Source organism: Pseudophryne corroboree, chromosome 9, assembly GCF_028390025.1.
Source record: "Pseudophryne corroboree isolate aPseCor3 chromosome 9, aPseCor3.hap2, whole genome shotgun sequence".
In the NCBI taxonomy this organism is placed as follows: domain Eukaryota; kingdom Metazoa; phylum Chordata; class Amphibia; order Anura; family Myobatrachidae; genus Pseudophryne; species Pseudophryne corroboree.
In genome coordinates this window covers 374,267,841-374,280,099 of record NC_086452.1, presented here as the reverse complement: position 1 = coordinate 374,280,099, position 12,259 = coordinate 374,267,841, and the positions used below count along the sequence as shown (strand labels likewise).

The window sequence follows — 12,259 nt, the reverse complement described above, 5'->3', positions numbered from 1 at the left end:
CAAATTTATTAACCCATGGAGGTCTGTATTTGGAGTCACCCTCAAAATTAAAGTGGAAAAACACAGTACAGGCTGATCCAACTTTGATGTAATGTCCTTAAAACAAGTCAAAATGAGGCTCAGTAATGTGTGTGGCCTCCACGTGCCTGTATGACCTCCCTACAACGCCTGGGCATGCTCCTGATGAGGTGGCAGATGGTCTCCTGAGGGATCTCCTCCCAGACCTGGACTAAAGCATCCGCCAACTCCTGCACAGTCTGTGGTGCAATGTGGCATTGGTGGATGGAGCGAGACATGATGTCCCAGATGTGCTCAATTGGATTCAGGTCTGTGGAACGGGCGGACCAGTCCATAGCATCAATGCCTTCGTCTTGCAGGAACTGCTGACACACTCCAGCCATATGAGGTCTAGCATTGTCTTGCATTAGGAGGAACCCAGGGCCAACCGCACCAGCATATGGTCTCACAAGGGGTCTGAGGATCTTATCTCGGTACCTAATGGCAGTCAGGCTACCTCTGGCGAGCACATGGAAGGCTGTGCGGCTCCCCAAAGAAATGCCACCCCACACCATTACTGACCCACTGCCAAACCAGTCATGCTGGAGGATGTTGCAGGCAGTAGAAAGTTCTCCTTGGCGTCTCCAGACTCTGTCACGTCTGTCACATGTGCTCAGTAAGAACCTGCTTTCATCTGTGAAGAGCACAGGGCGCCAGTGGCAAATTTGCCAGTCTTGGTATTCTCTGGCAAATGCCAAACGTCCTGCACGGTGTTGGGCTGTAAGCACAACCTCCACCTGTGGACGTCAGCCCCTCATACCACCCTCATGGAGTCTGTTTCTGATCGTTTGAGTAGACACATGCACATATGTGGCTTGCTGGAGGTCATTTTGCTGGGCTCTGGCAGTGCTCCTCCTGTTCCTCCTTGCACAAAGGCGGAGCTAGCGGTCCTGCTGCTGCGTTGTTGCCCTCCTCCACATCTCCTGATGTACTGGCCTGTCTCCTGGTAGCGCCTCCATGCTCTGGACACTACACTGACAGACACAGCAAACCTTCTTGCCACAGCTCGCATTGATGTGCCATCCTGGATGAGCTGCACTACCTGAGCCACTTGTGTGGGTTGTAGACTCCGTCTCATGCTACCACTAGAGTGAAAGCACCGACAGCTTTCAAAAGTGACCAAAACATCAGCCAGAAAGCATAGGAGCTGAGAAGTGGTCTGTGGTCACCACCTGCAGAACAACTCCTTTATTGGGGGTGTCTTGCTAATTGCCTATAATTTCCACCTGTTGTCTATTTCATTTGCACAACAGCATGTGAAATTGATTGTCAATCAGTGTTGCTTCCTAAGTGGACAGTTTGATTTCACAGAAGTGTGATTGACTTGGAGTTACATTGTGTTGTTTAAGTGTTCCCTTTATTTTTTTGAGCAGTGTATATATATATATTATATACACACACATATATCCATGGACATTGCTATACAGTTGGGAGGTATTGGGGGCTGAACTTATAGGCCTGATTCAGCGTCGATAGGTGCACAGTTGATTAATGTTTTACTACCTGTACATGTGCCCAAGTCACAGTGCACAAGTCTTGAGATGCAGCACAGAATCGGACGCAGGGTCTGAGAATTTTAGTGGGTACTTCTGGAAGGTAATATGGAAGCCGCCCAGCTGACCCAGGCATGTTCCATGCATATCACTGAAAGGGAGTGCTGCAATCAAAGAATCACAGCCACTCACACAGTAAGCCATAAACAGATAGAGAAACTGAACCAACCATGGGTCTGATGCACTGGCATATCTATAATGGGTGCAGAGTGTACGGTGCACAAGAGCCCCTGGTCCAGGGGGGACCACACCGCACACCCTTCACCCATTTCTTGAATACTTACCCTCCGGAGTCCCACATTGGCAGCAACAGGGCTGCACAAATCACAGGGAAAATGGTGTGGCTGACATTTTCCCACTGTTTTGTGCATGTGCAGTAGGAAAATCACAAGCAAAATGGCTGATGCGTCATTTTCCTGGAGACGAGTGCATGCACACAAGACTCGGGCACAGAGCTTGGGTCTCCCAGTGACCCTAGTGCTCATAGGGCCTAATTCAGACCTGATCATAGATGTACTAAATTTAGCACATCTACGATCAGTCACACAGACATGCCAGGGGACGCCCAGCACAGGGCTAGTCCGCCCCGCATGTCAGGCCCAACCCCCCCGCACAAGTACAAAAGCATTGCACAGCCGTGATGCTTTTGTACTTGAAGAGTAGCTCCCTACCAGCGCAGCTCTTGCGCACTGGCATGGAGCTACTTGTTGCTGTGAGGGTCGCAGTGGCTGCGTGTGACATAATGCAGCCGCCGCGGCCCACCCCCCGCATGGTCCGGGCATGCCTTCGTTGCCCGGACCGTGCCCCTAAAACGGCGGCCAAATGCCACCGTCCCGCCCCCTCCCGCCCAGCGAACGCCTCTGCCTGTCAATCAGGAAGAGGCAATTGCAGGGCTGAGACGGCCGTTTGGCTGTCTGGCATGTGCCGGCGCACTCCGGCACCAACGCATGCGCAGTTCAGACCTGATCGGCTGCTTTGCGAAAACGCAGAGCACCGATCAGGTCTGAATTAGGCTCATAGTCTACTGAGCTGCTGTCTAGAAAGAGGAGGAGGCCCAGACAGAGACAACTGAATCAGGTTGTACTGTTTACTGTATGCACTTATGGGGATATTTTCATCAAAACTACATTTCAGTATATTTTCATTTAAGCGGAAATTTAAAATGTGCATATTGTTATCTATTCTGCTGAAACAACTTTATTGAAATGAGTGCTGTATACATAGTAGAGATGCCATTTATATTAGTGAAGCATTCCTTCACACTCCCATTATCTTGTCGTGTTTCACTGCACAGCAGAATTGCTTGATAGTGCTGTCTTGCCTTGTCCGCAGCTCTACAGCACCTTAACATGTCACATTATTAGGATTTCCCTGTGTGGAGAAGTGGGATAATTACTGAGCCATCCATATAGATTTATTCATTGGTGTATGATTAACGACAGCAATTTAGAAGACCCTTTGATAGATGGATGGAGGAAGAACGAGAGCTGACTGCAGTACAAGGCTCTTGTAAGGACAGCTATTTCAAAGTAATAAAACAGACAAAAAACAACATGATATTTTAGGGGTATATTACTAAAGTACGGTTTTATAGGAGTGGGGATGTTACTCATCTCAAGTTCTCCACCAATCAGATTCTACAGTACTTATTTATCTGTCACCTTCTAGAAGATAATTGTTAGAATCTGGTTGCTATTGGCAACATCTCCACTTCGATAAATCTACACTTCAGTAAATATAACCCTTAGAATTGATTATAATAATAGGTATATATAATAAAATATTTTTTCCAGTGACCTTTTACTTTACTTTCTGTTTTTGTATAAAATATTATGTACCCAGTTAGCTGCTACCTGCTAGTGCGGACATTTTAATAAACTATAATGCACGAGGATTACAGCCTTATTTGAATTGCATTGCTTATATTTCAGTAACATAATATTATGTATGACATAGAAGCCTTTGATCTGGGGAGTATTACAGCCTATTGTATGTTTCTCTAAAACCATGTACCCATCAGCACGGCTGCGTTCCGCTCACCACCCCTGTCGGGATTGTGTGGTCGGGATTCCGGCGTCGGTATTTCGACCGCCGGGATTCCGACCGGCGGCATTTAGTACTGATCCCAGGGTAATGGAGGGAGGGGGGAAGAAGTGAGACACTGCAGGATTAGATTTAGGGTGCAGGTTGTAGGGGTAGAAGATATGATAAAGGCAGAGTCTTCACCATTGATTGCTTGGGAGAATTAAGGGTAAATTAGGAAGTTTATGTGAAAAAGTGTAGAGTGAGTTAGGTATTGGTTAGGTATTGGGTATTGGGATCTAGTGAGGCTGGAGGAAAGTAGACTGTGCTTTGCGAATGGGAAAGCCAGGCTGTAGAAATAAGAAATGAAGCAAAAGAAGACAATTTCAAGGTACAATGCCATCATAGTGGGTGGTACATAATGGGTTGTAGATTAAGTCCACTGGGAGAGACCAAAGCAGACAGTTGTTGTCAATGGGATACTTAAAATTGCATAATATGAGAGTATGTAGGTCAAAGGTTATAAAATAAATGATCCAGGCACAAAAGTTGGGGAAGAAATCGGAAACAGGATGTGGGGGCGGGGGGCCATAAATGATTACAACACGGAAGTGAATCGTAAGGAATAGGTAGATAAGAAGGAGAAAGGATATTCCTGAGGGTATGGTGGCGTAGATGCAGCATGGAGAAACTAAGATGCTACTCTAGCACTTTTTCTCCTGATCTGGGAGTGGTCTGAATGTGAAAAATAATCATACCAACTGGTATATACATTTGAATGGGATCAGTACTAAATGCCGCCGGTCGGAATCCCAGCGGTCGAAATACCGACGCCGGAATCCCGACCACACAATCCCGACAGGGGTGGTGAGCGGAACGCAGCCCCTTGCGGGCTCGCTTCGCTCGCCGCGCTGCGGGCACGGTGCCTCGCTACGCTCGGCACACTATTATATTCTCCCTCTATGGGTGTCGTGGACACCCACGGAGGGAGAATATGTCGGGATTGTGGCGGTCGGGATTCCGGCGTCGGTATTTCGACTGCCGGGATTCCGGCCGGCGGCATCTTGACCGCATCCCATTACCCTTTATCATTCTGTTTCTATCCACTAATACATTTTCATGCTCTTTTAAAATGTATTCATCTCACCAATCTTAAACAAAAACCTTCTCCCCCACATTGCAACCAGACTACTAGTGCAAAAGCAGCTCTCTCTTTGTCTCCTCTCGCTGCCTGAAATTTGGCATCTATGCCAAACATTTCAATGAAACCACCCTCACTAAACTGATCAGTGGTCTATTCGCAGCGAGTCACTTCTCAGTACTCATCCTCTTCCTTCTCTCTGCTGATTTTGACACTAGACCAGTCTCTTCTCCTGTACATCCTTCACTCATTTGGTTATTGTGACACAGTTCTTTTACTGTTTCACATTCTACTGTACCTACAGTATCAAACTGCTCCTTCTCGCGCATCCTTCCCAGCAGTCACTATACAGTATTACCCACAAAGCTCTGTTCCTGGCCCTCTAATTTGTTGTTTACCTCTTCTCTTGGTGAACTCATTCACTTCTTTGGTACACTTTTACTCTGAAGACCCAAATTTACAACTTATTGCATGTCCTATTTTCTGTACTATCTTGTATAATGAACTCTACTTAAAGCTCAGCAGAGATTTTCATCTAACTGCCTCCCAGATTTAAACTGCCCCATTTACCTTGGAAAGCAGACGTGTCCTTTACTTTCTTCTAAACCAGACTTTCTTGGGGCATAACACTCTCTCATTGCCCATTTGATGGCAACAGATGGGCAAAAGCAGAAGTGACTGGTTTCTTACACTATTTTCCAAAACACAGGTGCTACACCGCATTTGCACCACTGCATATGTATAACCCATCAGACCAACAGAATAATAGTTAACTTTTATATATAATTGGTCTATTTTTAGGGTGTTTGGAGTAACTCAGCCTTACTACTGTTCTCCCCCAATGTGTATATATTAGCCTTGTTACAAGATATTTTGAGAAAGAGAACAGTATATATAAAAAAAAATTAGCTCTGAAAAACGTCTTTTTTGACACTGTCTCACTCCTAAATTAGCCCTTTGCCCTCAGTGCCATCAAAATATTGAACTGAGTGAGTGAGTTACCCATTTAATACGTTTTTAACCCTTTTTTTATGTTTCTAGTCATCTGTTCATTTTTTCATATAATTAATAAAAGTTAAGTTTTAATTAATTCTACATACTTACCGTACAATTATATTCAAAGTGTGCCCCAGATAGACAAAACAGTCTTCTTGCTCTTCTGCAAAACCCCATGAAATTACTACTAATCTCTCAAGCCTCCCTTACTGTCAACAAGATCAGTCTTCTCAATCTCCAAAGTGTGTTTCCTTGCTGTCACAACTGACTCTACTTTATCCCTTACACTAAGATTCTCTCTAAATCCTGTCACCACCACCATACAATATTGTAAGAAAGAGCCCTTTTAAAACAAATTACAACTAAATCTTTTATCCATTCCCATTCCATTGCCTGCCACCACCACTACTACAACACAACTACTATTACACTTGCTACCCATGAGACTATATCCTACAGCCTTGAAATAATATTCTGGTGATTTGACATTACTGCACTCCCACTCTCATTTAGATGCATAATTGTCCCTGGGGTTGATGTGTCAAGTAATGAGAAGAGTGGAGAAGTGGACCAGTGGAGAAGTTACCAGCAGAAACCAATCAGCTTTTACCTATCATTTTATTGAATGTACTTCGAAGCTTAATGGTTGCTATTGGCAAATTCTCCACTGGTCCACTACTCAACTCTTCTCATTGTTTTATACTGTACATTAACCCCTTCTGACTTGCTCCTCTTATCGCAGATGTGTCCTTCTGAACAGACCCCTCTCTTTGTTTTCATGACTCAATTCAATTAGTCTACGTTATATTTCCCTATTTTATCTGGGCCCTTCTTTCTCCACATCCGGCACTGTGAAGTACTGTGCAAATCAACAGTACTAATGATAATAATTTACGAAAACTACAAGGTCAATTATGATTTTACACAATAATTCCGGACACACGCCTGTAGTAGAACAATATCTACAGGGGATGCGGTTATGTGACCGGCGGTCAGGAGACGGCTGGTCACAATACTGAACCCTATCTCCAGTATATACTTTTTCAATAAATAGAACATCAATAAAATGTAAAACCTATTACTGCATTTACACATTTTTAAATCTCATGTCATGCTAAAATTCCTCATTTATGGTACTGTACATGTTAATTTCTGACAAATAATAAATTGCTAACATGGATTGTATAAATATAAATAGTAGATTTGACAATATATTGGAAAAAACTAAGCTGTTGTGATAACTTTTTGTATATTTATTTTATAAACCTACAGTATCTGCAATTTATGAAATACATATAATTTATATTTTTTATGTGACATTATATTTTTACCGTAACACCAGGATATCGAGATGCACTCAAAGAACACCAGAAACAGTAGACTCATTCCACTGGCCGAATAATAATCAAAAAGCTTGAATACATAAATGCCACCCTATGGAGAACATAGTGTATGTGTTAGTTCACATAAAACATCCTTTATATATAATTTAGTGACAAACAACTTTTGTTTTAAGTCATGCACATCTAGGGGAAGCATACAATGTATGTACCATATAAGCATCAATTATGAAAAGAAAAATACTGCAACAATGTCAAAGTGTAATAAAAAGCTAAAATATAAATCAAGAAGCAATTATATATGTTGTGTGGTCTAATATGCAATTCTGAAGAATTTTTAAAGTGAAAGAAACTGAAGGCAGGGATTTGAAGTACAGTCTTCTGACATGCTGATCTAGGAAGCCACTTGGGCAGTAACCTGTGACACGACACACCAGATTTCTATTTGGAAAGTCTCTAGGAATAGTAGGTTGAAGGATACGCTTAGTAGTGACTGCCAAGGGATTAGCATTTAGAATGAAAAGTCCCAATAGCAGGACCTTAATAGCTAGTTGTGGTAACAGGGCTTAGGCGAAACAATTGTGGAGACTGGCGTTCCTGACATATAGGGGGGTATTCAATTGTTTGAAAAGACAGTTGGGTGTCTGTTTTTTCCGATCTAATAGACAGGAAAAAATAGACACCCAACTGACTTTTCAAACATTTGAATTTCACCCATTGTATGTACCGAACATTTAAAGGTTCACTGAAAAATAAAGAAAACAATACAAAAACAGTACAAATAAAAAAATGCATCTGCTTTTAACAGCTACTGTTTTTTGAGTTGTACATATTTTAAGGTGTTTATAACTAATATAAACACATAAATGATCCATTTTTACACCACACGTTTTACATGTACTTTTCGATGCATAAGTGTCCATCTATAAATTTCCCATTAGTTTGTCTCACAACTGGGCATTCTCTTTTCATTTCATACTTAAACCCCAGTATTACTAAACATCTACATATCCCCTATTGACACACTGATATGATCCTTTATTTTACAACAGTGTCTTTTTTTCACTTTAGTGTAATTTACAGTTCTTTGCCTTATAACACTTTAGAGTACATGCTAAACATAGGGAATGCTTTAAATGGGTTGTTTGCATTTATGTGCTGCATGGATGGCAAGTATTGAAAAGACCTGAAAATTTAAATGTGCGATTTGGCTGCTGGGAAATAACCCCCCCCCCCCTCCAATTAACTAACTAACCAACTAACTATATAAATAAATAAATAAGTAAGTAAACGAATAAAAATACATACACAAGCACAGCTAAATGGATAGGGAAAGTTTTAAAGCAATGATAATCTAAGGGGGAGAAGTACTAAGCATTGACAAGAGTGGAGAAGTGAGCCAGAGGAGAAGTTGCCAATGGCAACCAATCAGCTGCTCTGTATAATGGTATAGTATTCATATTATAAATGTTACTTAAGGGGCTACCTGGCACAACGTTTATAACGGCCTACCTGGTGCAATGTGTACAACAGGATCGACCTGGCGCAATGTGTATCAGAGTCTTGACCTGGCTCTCTGTGCATGAGAAGCTCGACCTGGCGCAATGTGTATAAGAGGCTCTACCTGGCACAATGTGTATACAGTATTCTCGGCTTCCCCTCCACATCAGAGCAGCGGCGCAGCATGGCACTCAGCGGAAGGAGGGCGGAGGATAGTGAACAACGTCATTAACAAACATATCAGGGTAGCCCTGCAACACAGCTGATGCCATTAGGCTGTGTGTATTGGCGACCCTCTGACTGACCCAATGCTGGCCAACAATGACATCCCATCCACGTCATATGGCCAGGCATGTTGAGTGGCAGATTTGTAAGTGTACATGCACAAGATTGTTTGTGCATACACCTTTCCAATTGATAGATAAGTCAATGTGGCCAATCTTTTGGATAAGTGTGTACCCAGCCTAAGACAGAAAGAGACCAAGCTTAGTGATTGTATAATGTTCCAGGTACTTCCTCATCTCACCTATATAGTTATACAGTAACTATTCCTGTTCGCTAACTCTCTTTCTTGTTACAGTTCATCAAGTTTGACTTGAATTCAAGAATCCTGTTTTCTCTCTTGTCAGTGTCTTTTTGCCTGTCTATTCCACTGTGGTCTCATGATCGCTGTAAAATTAAAGTGCCCTTAAAAGGGAAATGTCTGCTGGAATACAGATTAATGCACATTAAATTGCATTAAAAAAGAATTATGAATTAAGTGAAATAATTTGCCTATTGTGGAGATCATGAAAAATTTTCAAATGTAATTATTGAATTGTATGTGCCAAATTGAATAAAAAGAACCCCATTAATCAAAGGTTACTTAATTCTGGTCTTCTTAAAAATACATGTAATAAAAGTATATATTTTTTACAGTAAAAGTGAAGTGTAATAGATTTAAATCACTACTCATCAGCAAAGATGTCACTGGGTCTGGTGACACACTGGTGTACACTCTGTACCCTCATGCGCCCCCCCTCGCCCCCTCCCCCCCCCTCCCCCACACACAGTGTGCTTAAAAGGGGTATAGCTTTGCAGGGAACCCAATTAAAATACTCTGGTGGCATGCCCAGAATCCTCGGAGATGCTGGGCTGTCTCCGAAGACTAGTATCTGCGCTGTCGGCTCCTCCTCTAGTACAGAAGCCGAGTGTCACACTGCAGCACCCGGCTCCTGTCACCGCAGAGGAGCTGGCTTTTTGGTGTCAGACCCTCCGAGTGACACCACTTCTCGTCAGGTCATTTATTTACTACAATGCCTGAGAACGATAGTGCAACCTGCTGCTTCAGTCACAATTGGTGAAATGGTAAAATCTCCAGGATTTTTGCAGACTTACCTGAGTTATGTTGGATAAACCCACCAGGTAGGAAATTACACAGACAATCGCAATAAAGATTTCTCTTCGAGTACGTAAGAGTTTTGGAAACTCATCCACAAGAGCTGTAATAAACCCTTCAACTGTACAGAACTGCAAAATAAAAAGAAATATAACCAATTTGTGTCAATTATTGCAGTAAATAAATTCATAAATGAATGAATGAAAGTATTATTAACATTCAAAGTGTATTGTATGTAATCAAAACTCCCTTATTTTACTCAGCTGAAAGGTATAGTAAAATTGTGTAATAGGCAGATATTTTATATATTTTATTACTATACTTTAGGAATTCACTAGGAGCTAGTACTACCATTTTGAGGAACCTAGTGAAACTCTAGCCTGGATTTTTACGTAGATTGGATCAGCTCTGATAATGTGTGCCTCCCCTGCATGTATAGTAACTGTAACTCATTACATCGCAACAGTTATTATCTGAGGGAGGCAGTTACGTGACTGGTGGTCAGGAGACCGTCGGTCACAATACAGATGCCGGAATCCCACCTACTTACAGTCCTGACAGTTGCATGCCGACTAACAGGGACTATTCCCACTTGTGGGTGCTCACGACACCCGTAGAGTAGGAATATAACCTGTGGTGAGCACAGCCCCCCCTTCCCCGCTGGCAATCTGCAAGCCAGGATTCCGGCGACGGTATGGTCATGCACACCCAACCCCATCTGGGCATTGGTAGTAGAATGAATGGCTTGTGCTAGATTCTGAAAACACAATATCGAAAAATGTAACTGTGGCCATTCCTTTAAATAAATAATAGTTCCACATACAGTATCTTATTAACAGATTGTCCTCATTCTCCAAAGCTTTCATGGGCTCTCTGTAACTTTGGTTTCTCTAAATTATCCTGATAGTTCCCCAGATCTCCCAAATGCCTCCTCATAACTACTGTCCCGTTCTCCTCCTCATACAGTACTTTCCCTCTTTCCTCCTGCTTTCATCCTCATGACTCTTGGACTGAACCTTGCAGTACTCCAACTGACAGAGGATGCAAAGTAGAACAAACACTGATCTAATGATTTGATAAATAGGCTGAAAATCAGGATATGACTATGGGGGTAATTCTGAGTTGATCGCAGCAGGATTTTTGTTAGCAGTTGGGCAAAACCATGTGCACTGCAGGGGAGGCAGATATAACATGTGCAGAGAGATTTAGATTTGGGTGTGGTGTGTTCAATCTCCAATCTAAATTGCAGTGTAAAATAAAGCAGCCAGTATTTACCCTGCACAGAAACAAAATAACCCACCCAAATCTAACTCTCTCTGCACATGTTATATCTGCCTCCCCTGCAGTGCACATGGTTTTGCCAAACTGCTAACAAAAATCCTGCTGCGATCAACTCAGAATTACCCCCTATGTCCTAAAGACCTAGGGATTGTAGTATTTGTATGACAATATAGTAGTCAACAGTGCCACGTACAGCTGAGAGATCCAGAAGAATAAGAAGTGAGTTATGGCCTGAAAACACTTAACAGTGATTTAATCATCCCTTACCTTAGTCAGTGCTGTCTCTGTGGAGTGTTAATAACAAAAGCTTGACTGAAGTGGATCCAGTAAGCTGTGCGAGTCAAGAAAGTGTGTGAGGTTGGTGTAGGCAAGTTTCTCAACTAGCTGTGGAGGGCCGGGTAGCTGAGCGATGGACAGTATTTGAGAGAGAGTAAAGCTGAGTACACACTCAGGCAAAGTGTACCCAGCCGATATGTTGGCCCGACAGGCTGACCTAAAGGAACCTGTGTACTCAATGAGTGATGTTAATGAAGGATGGAACGTTCATGTTCCGTCCTTCATTAACATACTACAGGATGCTAGTGATATCTAGGGATGAGCGGGTTCGGTTCCTCGGAATCCGAACCCGCCCGAACTTCAGTTTTTTTCACACGGGGCCGAGCGACTCGGATCTTCCCGCCTTGCTCGGTTAACCCGAGCGCGCCCGAACGTCATCATCCCGCTGTCGGATTCTCGCGAGACTCGGATTCTATATAAGGAGCCGCGCGTCGCCGCCATTTTCACACGTGCATTGAGATTCATAGGGAGAGGACGTGGCTGGCGTCCTCTCCGTTTATAGAGAAGAGAGTGAGACAGTAGAGAGAGACACAGTAGTAATTTTGGGGAGCATTAGGAGGAGTACTAGTAGTTACTTGCTGAAGTGATAGATAGTGTGACTGTATTATCTGACTTGTGGGGGAGACACTGACAGTGGGGAGCAGTTAGAGTCTGA

General features: G+C 42.9%; 1 protein-coding gene across 3 annotated transcripts in view; it reads right to left on the bottom strand.

The window, feature by feature from the left end:
• Positions 1-12,259, bottom strand: part of SLC6A1 (solute carrier family 6 member 1) — a 317,457-nt gene that overhangs the window by 26,879 nt on the left and 278,319 nt on the right. For all 3 annotated transcript variants that reach the window (XM_063940752.1, XM_063940754.1, XM_063940753.1), the window contains exons 11-12: positions 9,987-10,118; positions 7,101-7,203 (exon numbers count right to left, since the gene is read on the bottom strand). In XM_063940752.1, coding sequence (XP_063796822.1) covers positions 7,101-7,203; positions 9,987-10,118 — 235 coding nt within the window. The remainder of the gene's footprint in view (positions 1-7,100; positions 7,204-9,986; positions 10,119-12,259) is intronic.